This window comes from Dasypus novemcinctus, chromosome 1 (assembly GCF_030445035.2).
Source record: "Dasypus novemcinctus isolate mDasNov1 chromosome 1, mDasNov1.1.hap2, whole genome shotgun sequence".
Classification (NCBI taxonomy): Eukaryota; Metazoa; Chordata; class Mammalia; order Cingulata; family Dasypodidae; genus Dasypus; species Dasypus novemcinctus.
Genome location: NC_080673.1, coordinates 207,491,464 through 207,510,185, shown reverse-complemented (window position 1 = coordinate 207,510,185; position 18,722 = coordinate 207,491,464). Strand labels below are relative to the sequence as shown.

At 41.4% G+C, this 18,722-nt stretch overlaps 1 protein-coding gene across 1 annotated transcript in view; it reads right to left on the bottom strand.

Moving 5' to 3' along the window:
- Nucleotides 1-18,722, bottom strand: part of POLN (DNA polymerase nu) — a 266,632-nt gene that overhangs the window by 97,999 nt on the left and 149,911 nt on the right. The window contains exons 16-17 of the mRNA XM_058301524.1: nt 18,452-18,529; nt 17,294-17,408 (exon numbers count right to left, since the gene is read on the bottom strand). Coding sequence (XP_058157507.1) covers nt 17,294-17,408; nt 18,452-18,529 — 193 coding nt within the window. The remainder of the gene's footprint in view (nt 1-17,293; nt 17,409-18,451; nt 18,530-18,722) is intronic.

Below are 18,722 nucleotides of genomic sequence, written 5' to 3'. Positions count from 1 at the left end.
TATAAGCCATACTAAGAAACAGAAAGAGATGGCCTAGCCAAAGGAACAAACCAAAAATCCTGACGAAATACAGGATTTAAGACAACTAATCAATGATAGTCACGATAATTCTCCTGAATCAATTCAAGGAGTTGAAGGAAAATATGGCTAAAGAGATAAAGGGTATTAAGAAGCACTGGGTGACATAAAGAACAACTTGAAAGCCTATGAAGAAAAGTAACAGGGCTTATGGGAGTGAAAGATACAATGGATGAGATTACTCCCAGGGATGAGCCTCCCTGGCACCAAGGGATTATTACCAAGTGCCAATTAGCAATGCACATGGAAAAAGACATTAACCAAAAGGGGGAAAGGTAAATACAAATAAGTTTTTATGGCTAAGAGATTTCAAAGTGAGTTGGGAGGTCATCCCAGAGGTTACATTTATGCATGTATCAGCAGGATCTCATTGACTGCCCAGGAAATATTGTCTTAAAAATAGCAGGGCTCCTGAGACATCCAGACATTATAGGCAGGGCAGCAAGCTCAGGAGTTTTGCACCCTGCCAGTGGGCCCTACTTTGGAATTTATACTCCCCAGTGTGACAAAGTTGGATTCATTCATGGTTTCCCTACTGTATTAGTCAGCCAAAGGGGTGCTGATACAAAGTACCAGAAATCTGTTGGCTTTTATAAAGGATATTTATTTGGGGTAGAAGCTGACAGTCACAAGGCCATAAAGGGTAAGTTACTTCCCTCACGAAAGTCTGTTGCCATGTGTTGGAGCGAGATGGTTGCCAGTCTCTGTGAGGGTTCAACCTTCCTTCTTTCCTCTTAAGGCTCCATGGTCCAAGCTTCTAACAATCTCAGCTTAGGCTAGCATAAATCTCATCTCTCTTCCTGTGGAGTGCCTCTTTCTGGGCTCAGCTGCTTTGCTCTCTCCACAAGGCCAGCTGTAAACTATTAGGCAAATGGCTCAGTTCTCTTCCCTTGTCTCCAGCATCAAAACTAAAACTCGCTGTATTCTCCTTCTCTGGGTATTTACTTGCATGTGAGACTCTGTTTTATCCCCACCAAAGGGGTGGGGACTCAACCCTGTGTGCCCTAATGACATGGTCAAATAAAAGCTCTAATCTTGATTTAATAAAGTAAAAGTGAAACCTCTGAATCTAATAAAATCTAATACACCCAGAGGAACAGACCAATTTGCAAACACAATCCAATATGTTTTTTTGGAATTCATAAACAGTACCAAACTGCCACACCTATACATGGGTCTTTTGCTTCCTTCTATTTGAACCTATAGTTAGTACTAGAATCGATAGGTGTATGTCCAAGAGACTTAAATCTTTCCCTTGTTCATGAGACAGTTGGGCCCTGAATCTCAAAAGAGATGCAATACCTACTCTCCAGTAAACTGGACTTACCCAGGATAACTAATAAGGAGATGATGATGAACTATGTCCATCCCAAGGAACATAGAGAATCTCCAACTGCAAGCAAGATGGTCTCATCCATCTGCCCCATGGGCTCTAAGCCCCCTCTCAATTAGAGGCAGAGTGGGCATCACCATCCCAGAATCATCAGGATTGGGGAAATGAACACTGGACAAGATACTGTTATTCTACTATAGACTTACTGTTATTTTAGCAATGGAAGAATTTTTTTTTTTTTCTTTTTTTTTTAAAGATTTATTTATTTAATTTCCCCCCCTCCCCTGGTTGTCTGTTCTTGGTGTCTATTTGCTGCGTCTTGTTTCTTTGTCCGCTTCTGTTGTCGTCAGCGGCACGGGAAGTGTGGGTGGCGCCATTCCTGGGCAGGCTGCTCTTTCTTTTCACGCTGGGCAGCTTTCCTCACGGGCGCACTCCTTGCGCGTGGGGCTCCCCCACGCGGGGGACACCCTTGTGTGGCACGGCACTCCTTGCGCGCATCAGCACTGCGCATGGGCCAGCTCCACACGGGTCAAGGAGGCCCGAGGTTTGAACCGCGGACCTCCCATATGGTAGACGGACGCCCTAACCACTGGGCCAAAGTCCGTTTTCCCTGGAAGAATTTTTATCAATGATGTGGAGGCAGTGGCCACCAGAGGTTCTGAGGAGAGGGAGAGTGAAAACAGGAGGGGGCATTTTTAGGATACTAGAATTGTCCTGAATGATGTTGCAATGATGGATCCAGGCCATTATAAATATTGTCATAACTTACAAAATTGTGCAGGACAGAGTATAAACTATAATGTCAACTATAATCCACACTTTGTGGCAATGCTCCAATATGTGTTCATCAATCATAACAAATGTACCACACTAATGAAGGATGTTGTTAATGCGGGAAAGTGTGGGAGGGGTAAGGAGTGGGGCATATGGGAATCCCCTATTTTTTAATGTAACAATTATGTAATCTAAAGCACTGAAATTTTTAAGTATGAAAAAAATACATTAGAGGCATATAACAGCAGATTTGAAATGCAGAACAAATAAATGAGAGCAAGGACAGAACATCTGAACTTGAAAAGACAGAAAAAAGAATGGAAAAAATTGAACAGAGTCTCAGGGACTTGAATGAAAACATGAAACACATGAATAGACATGTTTAGGTGTTCCAGAAGGAGAGGAGTATGGAAAAGAATATTTGAGGGAATAATGACTGAAAATTTCCCAACCCTTAAGAATGACATAGATGTCATTATCCAAAAATGTTAATACACCCCACAAAGAATAACTCAGAATAGACTTACCCTGAATCACCTACTATTCAGAATGAAAAATACCAGAGATAAAGCAGTGAGAGAAAAGCAAAGTATCACATACAAGGGAAACGTGATAAGATTAAAAGCTGATCTCTCATCAGAAAGAATGAAGGCAAGAAAGCAGTGGTATGATATGATGTATTTAAGGTACTGAAAGAGAAAAACTGCCAGCCAAGAATCCTATATCTGGCAAAACTTTCCTTCAAAAAGGAGGGTAAGCGTAGTCTTCACAAACAAAAACAGAGCGTATGTTACCAAAAGACCAGGTTTTCAAGTGATTCTAAAGGGAGTGCTACAGCCTGAAAGGAAAAGACAAGGGCAAGAACTTGGAGAAAAGTGTAGAAATGAAGACTATTAATAAGGGTGACTTAAGGGGTAAAAAGACAGACAACAGTAATAGATGACAATGGAAAGCCAAAGGATAAAATGGATGAAGTAAGTAATGCCTTTATGGTAGTAACACTGAATTTTTTTTTAAAGATTTATTTTTTATTTATTTCTCTCCTCTTCCCCCCACCCCAGTTGGCTGTTCTGTGTCCATTTGCTGCATGTTCTTCTTTGTCCGCTTCTGTTGTTATCAGTGGCACAGGAATCTGTGTCTCTTTTGGTTGCATCATCTTGCTGCATTAGTTCTCTGTGTGTGCGGTGCCATTCTTGGGGAGGCTGAACTTTCTTTCACACTGGGCAGCTCTCCTTACAGGGTGTACTCCTTGTGTGTGGGGCTCCCCTATGTGGGGGACACCCCTGCATGGCAGGGCACTCCTTGCATGCATCAGCACTGCACATGGGTCAGCTCCACACGGGTCAAGGAGGTCCAGGGTTTGAACTGCGGACCTCCCATGTGGTAGGCAGATGCCCTATCCGTTGGGCCAAGTCCGCTTCCCAACACTGAATGTTAATGGATTGAACTCCCCAATCAAAAGACATAGACAGAAAGAATAGATTAAAAAAAATGAGTCATCTAATTGCTCTCTACAGGTACTCACCTTTGATATAAGGATATAATCAGGTTGGAAGTGAAAGGTTGAAAAAATAAATTTCATGCAAATAGTAAGCAAAAAAGATTTGGAGTAGTGATATTAATATTGGACAAAATAGATTTTAAATGCTAAACTGTTAAAAGGGATAAAGAAGGTCATTACATATTAATAAAAGGGGCAATTCAACAAGAGGAAATTATTAGAATAAATATTTATACACCTAACCTGGGTGCCCCAAGATACATGAGACACCCACTTGCAAAACTGAAGGGAGAAAGATGTGTCTACAATAATAGTTGGAGACTTCAATACACCATTCTCAGTATTGAATAGAACATCTGGACAGAGGATAAATAAGGAAACAAATCTTGAATAATGTGATAAATGAGTTATATCTAACAGACATTTGTAGAGCATTTTTTTTAAAAAGATTTCATTCAGTTCTCTTCCCTTCCCCCCTGTTGTCTGCTCTCTGTGTCCATTTGTTGTGTATTCTTCAGCATCCACTTGCATTATCCAGCAGAATTGGGAAACTGCATCTCTTTTTGTTGTGTCATCTGCGTCAGCTCTCTGTGTGTGCAGCACCACTCCTGGGCGGGCTGTGCTTTTTTCACGCAGGGTGGCTCTCCTTGCGGGGCACACACCTTGCACATGGGGCATCCCTATGTGGGAACGTCCCTGCATGGCACGGCACTCCTTGCATGCGGCAGCACTGTGCCTGGGCCAGCTTACCACACCAGTCAGGAGGCCCTGGGGATTGAACCCTGGGCCCTCCATAGGGTAGACGGATGCTCTATCAGTTGAGCCATGTCCACTTGTCCATCTGTAGAGCATTAACAACCCCAAATAAGCCAAATATACACTTTTCTCAAGTGCTCATGGATCCTTCTCCAATATAGACCATTTGTTGGGTCACAAGCTCAATAAATTTTAAAAGATTGAAATTATACAAAGTACTTTCTCTGATTATAATGAAATGAAGCTGGAAATCAATAACAGGCATAAAAAGGGAAAATTCACAATATATAGAGATTAAACAAACAACACACTTTAAATAATCAGTGGGTCAAAGAAGAAATAGCAAGAGAAATAAATAAATATCTCAAGACAAATGAAAACAAGAATACAACATAACAAAATCTATAGGGTACACTGAAGGCAATGATGAAAGGGAAATTTACAGTCCTCAATGTTTACATTAAAATAGAAGAAAGAGCCAAAATGAAAGAACTAACTGCACATCTGGATGAACAAGAAAAAGAACAGCAAACTAACCCCAAAGCAATCAGAAGGAAAGAAAAAATAAAGATCAGAGGAGAAAGAAATGAAATTGAGAACAAAAACCAATAGAGAAAATCAACAAAACCAAAAGTTGATCTTTGAGAAGATCAAAAAAGTTGACAAACCTTAAATAGACTGACAATGAAAAAAAAAGAGAAGGTGCAAATAAATAAAATAAATGAGAGGGGGAACATCACCACTGTGCCCACAGAAATAAGAGAGATCATAAGAGGATACTATGAACAAAAAACTAGGCAAGGTAGATGAAATGGACAAATTCCTAGAAACACATGAACAACCTACACTGAACCCAGAAAAAAACAGAAGCCCTCAACAAACCAATCACAAGTAAAGAGATAGAAACAGTCATCAAAAACCTTCCCAAAATGAAAAGTTCAGGACAAGATGGCTTCACAAGTGAATTCTACCAGTCATTCAAAGATGATCTAACACCAATCTTGCTCAAGCTGTTCCCAAAAAACTGAACAGGAAGGAATGCTACCAAATTCATTCTATGAAGTCAACATCACTCTAATATCTAAACCAGGTAAAGATACTGAGAAAAAAGAAAATTACAGACCAATATCTCTAATGAACATAGATGCAAAAAACCTCAACAAAATACTCACTAATTGAATTCAAACACACATTAAAAGAATTATACACCACAATAAAGTGGTGTATATCCTGGGTATTCAAGGGTGGTTCAACACAGGAAAATTAGTTAGAGAAATAAACCACGTTAATAAGGTGAAGAAGAAATATCACACAATCATCTCATTTGATGCAGAAAAGGCATTTGAGAAAATACAGCATCCTTTCCTGATAAAAACACTACAAAAGATAGGAACAGAAGGAAGCTTTCTCAATTGGTAAAGTATATATATGAAAAACCCACAGCTAACATTGTTCGTACTGGAGAAAGACTGAAAGCTTTCCTGCTGTGATCGGGAATAAGTCAAGGATGCTCAATGTCACCACTGTTATTCATTATTGTGCTAGACATTCTAGGTAGAGCAATTAGGCAAGAAAAAAAAATACAAGGCACCTAAATAGGAAAGGAAGAAGGAAAACTTTTGCTATTTGCTGATGATTCTATACCTAAAAATCATGAAAAATTCAAAGAAAGTTACTAGAATAGATGACTTCAGGGAGTGGTGGGATACAAGATTAATATACAGGGAAGCAGACTTAGCCCAGTGGACAGGGCATCTGTCTACCACATGGGAGGTCCACGGTTCAAACCCTGGGCCTCCTTGACCCGTGTGGAACTGGCCCATGTGCAGTGCTGATGGGTGCAAGGAGTGCCATGCCACGCAGGGGTGTCCCCGCATAGGGGAGCCCCAAGCGCAAGAAGTGCGCCCCATAAGGAGAGCCACCCAGTGTGAAAGAAAGTGCAGCCTGCCCAGGAATGGCGCTACACACATGGAGAGTTGACACAGCAAGATGACGCAACCAAAAGAGACACAGATTCCTGTGCCGCTGACAACAACAGAAGCGGACAAAGAAGAACATGCAGCAAATGGACACAGAGAACAGCCAACTGGGGCGGGGTAGAGGGGAAGGGGAAATTAAAAAAAAAAAAGATGATCATGTGTTTAAAAAAAAGATTAATATACAGTAATTAGCAGCATTTCTGTACACTACTAATGAGCAATTTGAGTAGGAAGTCAGAAAAATCCATTTATAACAGTGGAATCCATTTATAATAGTGAATAAAGGATCAAGTATTAGGAATAAATTTAACTAAGGACATAAAGGACCTGTATTCAGAAAACTATAAAACATTGTTAAAAGAAACTGAAGAAGGCCTAAATAAATGGAAGGATATTCTGTGTTCATGGAGTGGAAGACTAAATGCCATTAAGACCTAAACTGATTTACAGATTAATGCAATCCCAATAAAAATCTCAACAGCCTTTTTTGCAGAAATAGAAAAGCCAATTATCAAAGTTTATTTGGAAGCATAAGGGGCCCAAATAGTAAAAAGTATCTTTTCTTTTTCTGAGGTACTGGGGGCTGGGGATTGAACCCTGGATCTCATGTGTGGGAAACCGGCTGAGCCACATCAGCTTCCCTGAGTTGGATTTTTGTTTGTTTTGTTTGTTGTTGTTTTTTCAGTAGGCATTAGGAACCTAACCTGGGACCTCCCATGTAGGAGGCAGGAGTTTAACTGCTTGAGCCACATCCCAAAAATACCTTAAAAAAGAACGCAGTTGGAGGTCTCTCGCTTTCTGACTTTAAGCATGTTACTTAGCTTCTGTGGTAAAAACAGCATGGTACCAGCATAAAGATAGACATCTTGACCAATGAAATCGAATTGAGAATTCAGAAAAAGGCCTTCACATCTAAAGTCAAGTGCTTTCTGACAAGGCTGTCAAACCCACCCAGTTGGGTCAGAACAGTCTATTCAACAAATTGTGCTGGGAGAACTGGATATCCATTGTTAAAAGAAAGAAAGAGTGCCCCTTTCTCATACCCTAATGAAAAATTAACTCAAAATGGATCAAGGACCTAACGATGAAAGCTAGAACCACAAAGTTCCTAGAAGAAAATGTAGGGAAACATCTTCAACACCCTGTGGTAGGTGGTGGCTTCTTAAACCTTACATCCAAAGCAAGCAATGAAAGGAAAAATAGATAAGCGGGACCTCCTCAGAATTACACACTTTTGTGCTTCAAATGATTTTGTTAGAAAGGTGAAAAGGCATCCTATTTAATGGGAGAAAATTTTCAAAAACCACATATCCACTAAGGGTTTGATCTCCATGTTAAATAAAGAGATCGTACAACTCAATGATAAAAAGACAAGAAGCCCAGTTAAAAAATGGGCAAAAGACTTCAACTGACATTTTTCCAAAGAAAAAATACAACGGTCAAAAAGCACAGAAAAAGATTCTCAACATCACTAGCTATTAGGAAAATGCAAATCAAATGTACAATGATATCATTTCACACCTTACAGAATGGCCATTATTTAAGAAAACAGAAATCTACAAGTTTAGGAGAGGATGTGGATAAATCCAAACACTCCTTCACTGTTGGTGGGATTGTAAAATGGTGCAGCCTCTGTGGAAGACAGTTTGGCGGTTCCTCAGGAAGCTAAATATAGAACAATCCCACTACTAGGCAATCCCACTACTAGGAATATATTCAGAAGTGAAAGCAAGGATTTGAACAGACATTTACACACAGATGTTCATAGCAAAATTATTCACAATTGCTAAAAGATGGAAACAACCCAAGTGTCCATCAATGGATGAATGGATAAACAAAATGTGGTAGGGAGTGGATGTGGCTCAGGCAGCTGAATGCCTGCCTCCAAAACGGAGGTTCCAGGTTGGGTTCTCTGGGCTTCCTGAAAAAAATAAAAAACAACAACGAGCAAAACAAATGCCAAAACCAACTCAGGGAAGCTGATGTGGCTCAGTGGTTGAGTGCCGGCTTCCCACATATAAGGTCCTGGGCTCAATTCCTGGCCTCTGGTACCTCAAAAAAAAAAAGTGTTATATACATACAATGAAGTCATATGAAGTCAGGAAGCACATGAGAACATGGATGAGCCTTGAAGACCTTATGGTGCGTGAAGTAAGCCAGACACAACAGGACAAATATTGTGTGGTCTCACTAATATGAACTAAATAAAATGAGTAAACTCATTAGAGTATAAGTTACTAGGAGTGTAGGTTACTACGATATAAGAGTGTGGGTTGAGAAGAAGGAGCTGGTGGTGAATGTAAGTAGAATGTATAATTAGGTGGATTGTAAATGTGAGGAAATGGATAGAGTTGATGTAACACATTATAGAGTATAAGAGGATGGTCTAGGGAGGCTAATGTCAATTGAAAGAAAGCTAGAGGATAATCTAGGGACTGTGTAACAGTGATTTTGGTGATGGTGATGATTGTGGTTAATAGAACAAAACACAAGAATGTTCCTCTATTACAACGTGTATTAAGTCAGCCAAAGGGGTGCCAATGCAAAGTACCAGAAATCTGTTGGATTTTATAAGGTGTATTTATTTGGGGTAAAAGCTATACTTACAAGGTTCAAAAGAGTCTAACTCAAGGTTACTTCCTCACCAAACTCTGTGGCCATGTGAAACAAGATGATGGGTGATGTCTGATGAGGGTTCAGCCTTCCTCTTCCCTCTTAAGGCTCCTTGGTCCCAGCTTCTTCTAATCTCAGCTGTAGGCTGGAGGGCTCGTTTCTCTTCCCTGGGCTCAGTTGCTGTGGTCTCTTCACAAGGTCAGCTGTAAACTACCAGGTGGATGGCTCGTCTCTCTTCCCAGGGTGGCAGGATATCCTTCCATGTCCATGCAGCTCCCTTCCTCTGCTTATATCTTCTTGACTGAGCGTCTGTTTATATAGCTCTCCAAGGGAGCAGGGACTCAACCCTGCATGCTCTAATGACATGGAGAAATCAAAGCCCTAATCTTAATGTAATTTAATCAAAGGCATCTCAGCTGAACCTAATACAATCAAAGGGTATCATGCCCAGAGGAACAGACCAGTTTACAAACATAATCTTTATCTCATTTTGGAATTCATAAACAATATCTAACTGCCACATAAGGTGTTAAGAATCTGTAGATACATGGAAAATACAACTAATGTAATGTATTGACTATAGTTAGTAATATTGTAATATTTTCACAGCAATGGCAAAGAAGGTACTATATCAATGCTAAGGATCAATAATTGGGGTGTATAAAGGGGTATGGGATTTTCTTTTTGGAGTAGTGAAAACGTTCTGAAATGGACTGGCTAATGACAATACAACTCTATGATGAAATTAAGAGCCACTTAATGTACACTAAGGATGGATTGTTCTAGGTAGGGGACCGTATAACACAGTGAACCCCATGGTGACAGATGGACTGTGGTTAACACCAAATATGAGAATGTTCGCTCATGAATTGTAACAAATGTATAATACTAATACATGGCGTTAATATGATGGTTTGTGGGAAAAATAACACCAAATATAAACTATGGACTATAGATAGCAGTAATATTATGATGATGTTCTTTCATCAATTTTAACAAATGTAACACAACAATGTAAGATGTTGATGGTGGGGTATGGGAATCCTATATGGTATGCATGACTGTTTTGTCAACTACAACTTCTCAAAGTAAAAAAAATTATTTATATCACTCCACTCCCCCCGACACACACACCACAGTGAACCCTAATGTAAACAATGAAGTATAATTTTTTTAAAAGTTTGATAAAATTCTCCAGTGAAACTTTCTGGACCTTAGGATTTCTTTTCAGAAACTTTTAAACGACAAATTCAATTTTTAAAATTATTATCGGACTACTGAGGATATCAATTTTATCTTGGTTGGTCTGGTAGTTGTAGTTTTCAAGAAAGAATTGTTTTGTTTCTTCTAAATTGCTGATTCTATGAATGAAAGTTGTTCATAGTATTCCTTATTATCCTTTAAATGTCTGTAGGATCTGTAGCAATAGCCCCTATTTCATTCTGAAGATTGGTACTTGTATATCCTCCACTTTTGTTTTTGTCAATTTAGTTAGAGTTTATCAATTTGATTGTTCTTTTCAAAGACCAGTTCTTTATTTCACTTATTTTCTCTATTGTTTTCCTATTTTCAATTTCATTGATTTCTTCTTTTACCTGTATTATTTCTTTCCTTCCCATATTTTGCTCATCTTCTCCTCCTCCTCCTTCTTCTTCTTACAGTTTCTTGATACAGAAACTATGATTAGACTTAGAGATCTTTCCTCATTTCTAATGTAAGCATTTAGTGCTAGGCTTTTCCCTCTTAGCATTGCTTTGCTGCTTCTTCTGCCCAATACATTGAAAAAAAAAAAAAAAGTTTTGGTGTAATATTTAGTTATCAACAGCCAGAGTCACTTTGGGCTCACTGAACAAGATAACATGCTTGGGAAACACACGTCCATCTACCACATGGGAGGTCCATGGTTCAAACCCTGGGCCTCCTTAATCCGTGTGGAGCTGCCCCATGCTCAGTGCTGATGCACGCAAGGAGTGCCATGCCACGCAGGGGTGTCCCCCGCATAGCGGAGCCCCATGCGCAAGGAGTGCGCCCTGTAAGGAGAGCCACCCAGCGCAAAAGAAAGTGCAGCCTGCCCAAGAATGGCACCACACACATGGAGAGCTGACACAGCAAGATGACGCAACAAAAAGAAACAGATTCCCAGTGCTGCTGATAAGGATAGAAGCAGTCACAGAAGAACACACAGCAGATGGACACAGAGAGCAGACAACTGGTGGGAGGGGAAGTGGAGTGAAATTAAAAAAAAAAATCTTAAAAAAAAAAAGATAACATGCTTGAAGATCTATGCACAAATACTTAATTTGAATCATATATAGATTCTCTCACACATACTAAAGAAGAATATCCAGGGCACTATTCATCAAAGCATTAAGATGGCAACAAATCTTAAGAGTTAATCAAATAAGAAAAATATTCTTCCTGCCTAAACAAGAACCATCTTCTAAGACTTTCCATACCTCTGGAAAAAGGGGAAGGATGTTACTTAATCTATTACATGCTTTACAAATTTCTACCATTATCTTAAATCCTAACTGGAGGGAAAGTGAAACTGATAAGAAAGAATATCTTTTGGGAGAAAGTACACAGAAGAAGACAGAGCAAAACCCCACAAGGTATATACACTGTGTTCAGGGTAGAGTAGGGGAAAGAGACACAAATAAAGAGTAAATGGGGAACACATGAAAAGATTCTCAACATCAGTACTCAAAGGGAAATGCAAGTCAAAACCACAATAAGAAGCCACTTCACACCTATTGGGACAGTTACAACCCAAAAGACAAAAACAAATTTCAAGGTTGTGGAGAAACTGGAACCTTCATATATTGCCTGTAGGAATGTGAAATGGTACAGTCACTTTGCAAAACAGTTTGGAAGTTCCTCAAAAAGTTGAACATAGTTGCCACAGAACTGTACACTAAAATGGCAAATTTTATATTATATGTATTTTACCTACATTTTAAAAAGTTAAAAATAGAATTACCATGACTCACCACTTCCACTCCTAGAAATATACACCAAAGAAGTGAAAACATATGTTCTTACAAAAACTTGTACATGAATGCTTATAGCAGCATTATTCATAATAGCCAAAGAAAAGTAAACAACCCAAATGTCCATCATTGATGTATGGATAAACAAAATGTGGCCTGTCCATACAATGGAATATTATCAGCCATAAAGAGTAATGAAATTCTGGGAAGCAGATGTGGCTCAAGCAGTTGGGCAGCTGCCTACTACACGGGAGGTCCCAGGTTTGGTTCCCAGTGCCTCCTAAAGAAGATGAGCAAGCTGGTGCTGTGAGCTGATGCAAGAAGATGACTCAACAAAGAGACTCAGTGAGGAAACACTGAAAGACAACGAGCGGGAGAGGAGGTGGTTCAAGCCATTGGGTGTCTCCTTCCCACATGGGAGGTTCCAGGTTCAGTTCCTGGTGCCTCCTAAAAAGAAGATGAGCACACAATGAACAGACACAGAGAGCAGACAGCGAGCACAAACAATGAAGTATGTATGGGGGGAGGGAGAAATAAATAAAATAAATCCTTAAAAAAAAGTAATGAAGTTCTAATACATGTTACAATATAGATGAACCTTGAAAACATTATGCTAAGTAAAATAAGCCAGTCACAAAAAAGCCACATATTGTATGATTCCATTTACATGAAATACCCAGAATAAGCAAATCTATTTAGAAGGAAAGTAGGTTAGTAGTTGCTAGGTGCTGGGGTGAATGAGAAGTCAATGTTAATGGGTACAGGATTTCTTCTGGGGTGATGTAAATGTACTAGAATTAGAAGTGGTGTTTGCAGAACTCTGTGAATATACTAAATACCACTGAATTGCAAACTTCAAAAGGGTGTGTTTTATGGCATGTGGATTATATCTCAATTAAAAAGAAAAGAATAAATGGTGAAAGGTGTAGGAACAGAAGGAAGAAGCGTTTCCATGGGAGTGGTGGTCCCAGAGGCCAGGAAGAGCACCAGGATGAGGCGGTCCCGAAGGTGCTGGGGGTCCGGCCTGTGCGCACAGATCCCCGGAGCCTTTAGCTCTTCTGACCTTGCTGGCCGTGGGGTGGCAGGGTCAGAGCCTTTCCTTGCTGGCCTTGGGTCTCAGGGCCAACAGCACCCTGAGGAAAGGCAATCATTGCCTTAGATGTGAGGAGTTCCAGTTTCCAAATCGAAAGAAGAAAAACATAAGCAGGTAACCATGAAATTTTATTTTTAAAAGAAAGAATGAGATATAGCGGGAAAGTATAGGGAGTAAGTGCACACTTATTTTGCACCAAAATAGAAAACGGTTTTTTTTCAGGTTACGATCAACCCTAAGCAGTTTTTTTCAGTAGAGGTGCAAAAGTAGGACTACAAGGGAATACTGACAATGCTAGAGTGAAATCGGAAAATAGAGGAATATGCAAAAATGCTGATGAACAACACTCATCCCAGGAAGCGGACAGTGTCTGCAACTGCAAGCAAGATAGCGCCATCCATCTGCCCCTTGGAATCTAAGCCCCCTTTCAATCAGAGACAGGGTGGCTTCACCACTCCAAATCCTCAAGACTGAGGAATGAACAAACACAAGGGGGGAATGCAACTATGGACTAAAGTAGACTTATTGTTACTCTAGCAATGGAAGAACTTTCATCATTGATACAAAGGCAGGGGCCACCAGAGGTTCTGAGGGGAGGGAGAGGGAAGAATAGGTGTAATATGGGGGCATTTTTGGGACACTGGAATTGTCCTGCATGACACTGCAATGATGGATACAGGCTATTATACATTTTGTCAAAACCTATAAAATTATGTGGGGCAAAGTGTAAACTACAATGTAAACTATAGTCCATGGTTACTGGCAATGCTTCAATACGTGTTCATCAATTGTAAAAAATGTACCACATTAATAAAAGATGTTATTAATGTGAGAAAGAGTGGGAGGGGGATGGGGTGGGGAACATAGGAATTCTATCTTTTTAGATTTATTTTATTTTCCCACCCTCTTGCCACCTGCGCTCACTGTCTGCTCTCTATGTCCATTCATTGCACTTTCTTCTATGTCTGTCTTCTCTTCTCAACTTCTCCTTAGGAGGCACCAGGACCTGATCCTGGGACCTCTGACATGGGAGAGAGGCACTCTATACCTTGACCCACCTCAGCTCCCTGCTTTGTTGTGTCTCTCATTCTTTCCTCTGTGTCTCTTTTTGGTTGCATCATTTTGCTGTGTCAGCTCACGGTGCAGGCCAGCTCTCCGCGTGGCATGGGCCAGCTCCTCCTTGGTGGTGTGGGTCAGGTCTCCACAGCAACATGGGCTAGCTTGCCTCCACCAGGAGGTTCAGGGAACTGAACCTGGGACCCCCCATATGGTAGATGGGAGCCCAATAGCTTGAGCCACATCTGCTTCCCTTCCCTATATATATTTTTTTCTCTCTTTAACAAATTAATTTTAATAAGCAATTACTAAATTGGATTTTTTTGATCTTTATTTTTTTAATGTTACATTAAAAAAATATGAGGTCCCCATATACCCCCACCCCCCTCACCCCACTCCTCCCATAACAACAACCTCCTCCATCATCATGGGACATTCATTGCACTTGGTGAACACATCTCTGAGCACTGCTACATCACATGGTCAATGGTCCACATTATAGTTTACACTTTCCCCCAGTCCACCCAGTGGGCCACAGGAGGACATACAATGTCCAGTAACTGTCCCTGTAGTACCACCTATCCCTATATTTTTTGATGTAATATTTATGTAATCAAAAGCTTCTTTAAAAATAAAAAATACATATATTTAAAAAAAGAAAATAGAGGAATATGGATGAGGGTTGCTATGCAGGGTAGTGCTGGTTGTGTAATGCACAAGTCTAGGAGGTGCTTTACAGTGATGCCCAAATGTGTGGCAACCCCTAAAGATGTGCAATCCTCAGTCCTCATCTGATAGAGGCAGTAGAGGATGCTTGTTTTGAGACAGGAATCTTCAAAGAGTGGGAGGACGGCATGTAAAGAAATACCAAGACAGTGGAAGGAAGTTCAGGATTTCGTGTCTGAGGCCATCTACTTTGTCGTTCAAGTAAGAGGGAAGGTCCTCTTTGAGATTAAGAGAGAACGGTGTGCATTTGTGGAAAGTCAAAAAAGGTTTGAGCAAGGTGAAAGAAGATGAAGAGACCACAAAGACCCTGCTCAGATCAGATATATCATGGACTAACGGCTGGTTTAGGACTCTCTCTAGCACCTTACAGTGGGCGATGGGAACACAGACAATGGGGGCTACTCTGGACAAGAGGGCAGGCCAAGGAGCATAGTGTCCTAAGGGGTGGCTGAAGGCTGAGTGGAGAGGCAAGTGTGTCCATGTGCTTCTTCACTGGCTTATTGACTGACCCAGTTCCCAAGTGCCCAGAATTTGCCAGGGGCTGGCTTGACTCTGGGAAGATCAAACGTCAAGAAGACGTGGTCTGAGTCCTCCCGGTTCACCACTTAGGGAAGGAGGGAGGCTGATACACATCGCCATTGAATAGGCTAAGCCACAGAACTATGCACAGGGCCTCTGAGGGCAGAGGGAGGGCTCGGGGGATGAGACATGGCCAATGAGAACAAAAGCAGATCTGATTGAAAGGTTCAGAGGCGGGAGGTCAGGGCCAGACCAGACAATCCAGCCATGCTTTATTATTATTATTATTATTTAGATTTATTTTATTTATTTCTCTCCCCTTCCACCCACCCCACCAGTTGTCTGCTCCCTATGTCTATGTGCTGTGTATTCTTCTGTGTTCACTTGTATTCTTGTTAGCAGCACTGGGAAACTGCATCTCTTTTTTGTTGCATCATCTTGCTGCGTCACCTCTCCATCTGTGTGGTGCCACTCCTGGGCAGGCTGCACTTTTTTCACGTGGGGCAGCTCTCCTTACAGGATGCACTCCTTTGCATGGGGCTCCCCTACGCAGGGGACACCCCTACGTGGCACAGCACTCCTTGTGCGCATCAGCACTGCGCATGGGCCAGCTCCACATGGGCCAGGAGGCCCTGGGTTTGAGCCCTGGACCTCCCATGTGGTAGGCAGACTCTCTATCAGGTGAGCCAAACCGCTTCCCAGCCATGCCTTATTGAGCTGTGGGTGCTGAGGTGGATCAGGGTGGAAGTCACTCAAGTTAAAAAGGGAGCAGGACAGTAAGGTTATGCATGGGGAGGGTCAGGCCCCAGGAGAAGGGTAGAGGACAGGGTGGAGAGGAAAACAGAGAGGAAGCACGCAGGACCCAGGAGGTGCAGGGATGCAAAGTTCATGCTGTCACACTGCACTCTCCCTCGTTTTACGGCTTTCCTCTGGAGAGGGTCTTAGTCATCCAGCACAGCTCATTTCATCCTTTGCAAATATTTCCTTAGTCTTTGATTTTTGTAGCCTTCCCAGGTTGCTACCATCATAAATATAATTTCTACCACTACTCTTTAAAATCAAGCTTAGTATACACTAACATTCTCATTCTTCTGTCACCTTTACATAAACTTTTTTTTTTTTAAAGTTTTTGTTCAAATGCGAGCCTTATAGAGACAGTATTTTTTGGAGAGGAGATGTTCTCCGGTCAAAAGGAAAGTTTGGATACTATTCTATTCATTCATGCATTCACAAATACGTGCTGAGTCCTCATGATGAGCAGGACCCAGAAGTGAATAGAGCAGTCGTGGTCTTGTCCTCAGGGAGCTGACAGTGGGGTGGGGGCAGGGGAGGAACAAAGGGACACGCATTATACCAAGCCGTGGTCTTGCCAGGAAGGAAAGACAGGGCATTTGCTGACTTGCCCGACAGAGCCAGGGCTGTCTGCTCTGGAATTCTCTTTTACTTCCAACCACTGTCCTTATGGTCTAAGCCATTGTTGGGCAGGGACTGTCACCTGCAGCCAGGTGCATGCCTTGTCCATCTGATGGGGCAGCAACACCAACATCCCCTTTCTTCTGTGGGGCGGGAAGCTCACACTCCAGCACCACGGGGCTTTGTTTACTTGTGTCCACACTCATCTACAGGGCACATGGGACTGGCACTTTTTGTTTTTCCAATATTTCTATTACATTATCTGTCATAGGGAAAGCTATCAGTTCTTTCATAATTATGAAACTCTTGGCATCCTGGTTATCTACTCTTTTCAAAATGATTAACTATTGAAGAAAAATGCAATTTTGTTCTTATGAAAATAGCCTTGGAATAACTTCAGGCTGTTAAAATTGTGCCAGCATTCTTGCAGATCTGATAATATTATGAGCTCATGTATCTTACCACTGTGAAGTCAGGGTTGAAAATACATCATCTCTTTCAGGTTCCTGGAATAACTTCAAAAGTTCTGGATCCCCAGATAAGTGTGCAAGAATGCGCAATTCAATCTGTGAAAAGTCTGTTATATAGAGTTCTGCATTAATTCAGAATCTCCCGGTGATATCCTTAATTGTTGCTACCTCCCCTGCTTCCCCCCCAACCCTCAAACTTCCTACTGTTCTGCTTCCCCTTGCTGCTACATCAGGGCTCAACATCCCCATATCCCGCCTGCTGGTTCCTCAGTCTAGGGCCACCAGCCACTCCCTGTCTGCAAGTCCAAGAAGCTTCTCACTGGCTCCTGTGGGGCCAGCAAGGCCTCCAGCATGGCTGCATTGCTGTTTTCCTCCCTCCCTCCCTCCCTTCCATATTCATTCATTGATAAAATACACCAATATTTTATAAAGGGCCTTCTATGTGCCAGGCTCTGTTTTTGGTATATACTGAACAAAAGAAACAAAAATCCTTCCTTCATACACTCTAGAAGGTGGAGAGAGAGTAAATTATTCAGTATGTTAGAAGATAATAAATGAAATGGAAAAAACAAAGCAAGGTAAGGGGCTTCAGGAGGGGAAGTGTGTGTGTGTGTGTGTGTAAACTGCTGTTGTAAATAGGGATGTCAGCATTAGGCCTCATCGAGAAGGTGTTATTTGAGCAAGCGCACAAAGGAGGCGAGGGGGAGCCAAGTTGATTCCAGGGGTAGGGGGTGAGGGGTGGGGGCTGTTCCAGCGGTGGAACAGCCTGGTCAAAGGCCTGCAGCCAGGTGCATGCCATGAAGGCATGTCTGGCTGTTGGAGGAACAACCAAGTGACCCGCGTCTGCAAAAAGCGAGCAAGGCAGAGAGCAGCAGGTGAGGACAGAGAGCAGAGAGGGAGGCACACAAGAGGGGCTGAGGGGTACTTAGGGTCTACTGTGGGAAAGTGAGGGGGCCCTCAGAGCTCCCAGAAGCAGAAGATCTGCTATTTACTGCAAATAAGAAATCTTTGAAGTATTTGTCTTAGGGTTTATTTTAGAGAATAAGTTCTGTAAGTACGCTTATTCAATTTCTGAATATTTTGAACTAAATGAAAACACCTATCAGGAGCTACAATTACACACCACATCTCTTCAATTGTTTGCAAGTACCTGCTGCCAGGAAGGTGTGGCCTTCAGAAGAAACAAACATGGTCCTGGGAGAGATCGTGAGGATTTCATCTTCTGCACCTGAAGAGGCATTTAGAGAGCACTTGGGGAATTTGGTTATGAATTGCCTCACTAGTCCTCATACAAAATTATTTTAACACCATTCTAAAGTCAAAAGAGCCTAGATTTCTAATATTTTTATTAAGGTAATTTTAACATATAACTACAAAAAAATTAAAGGCTACTAAGATTTTCTGTTCTGTTTAGAATTTCT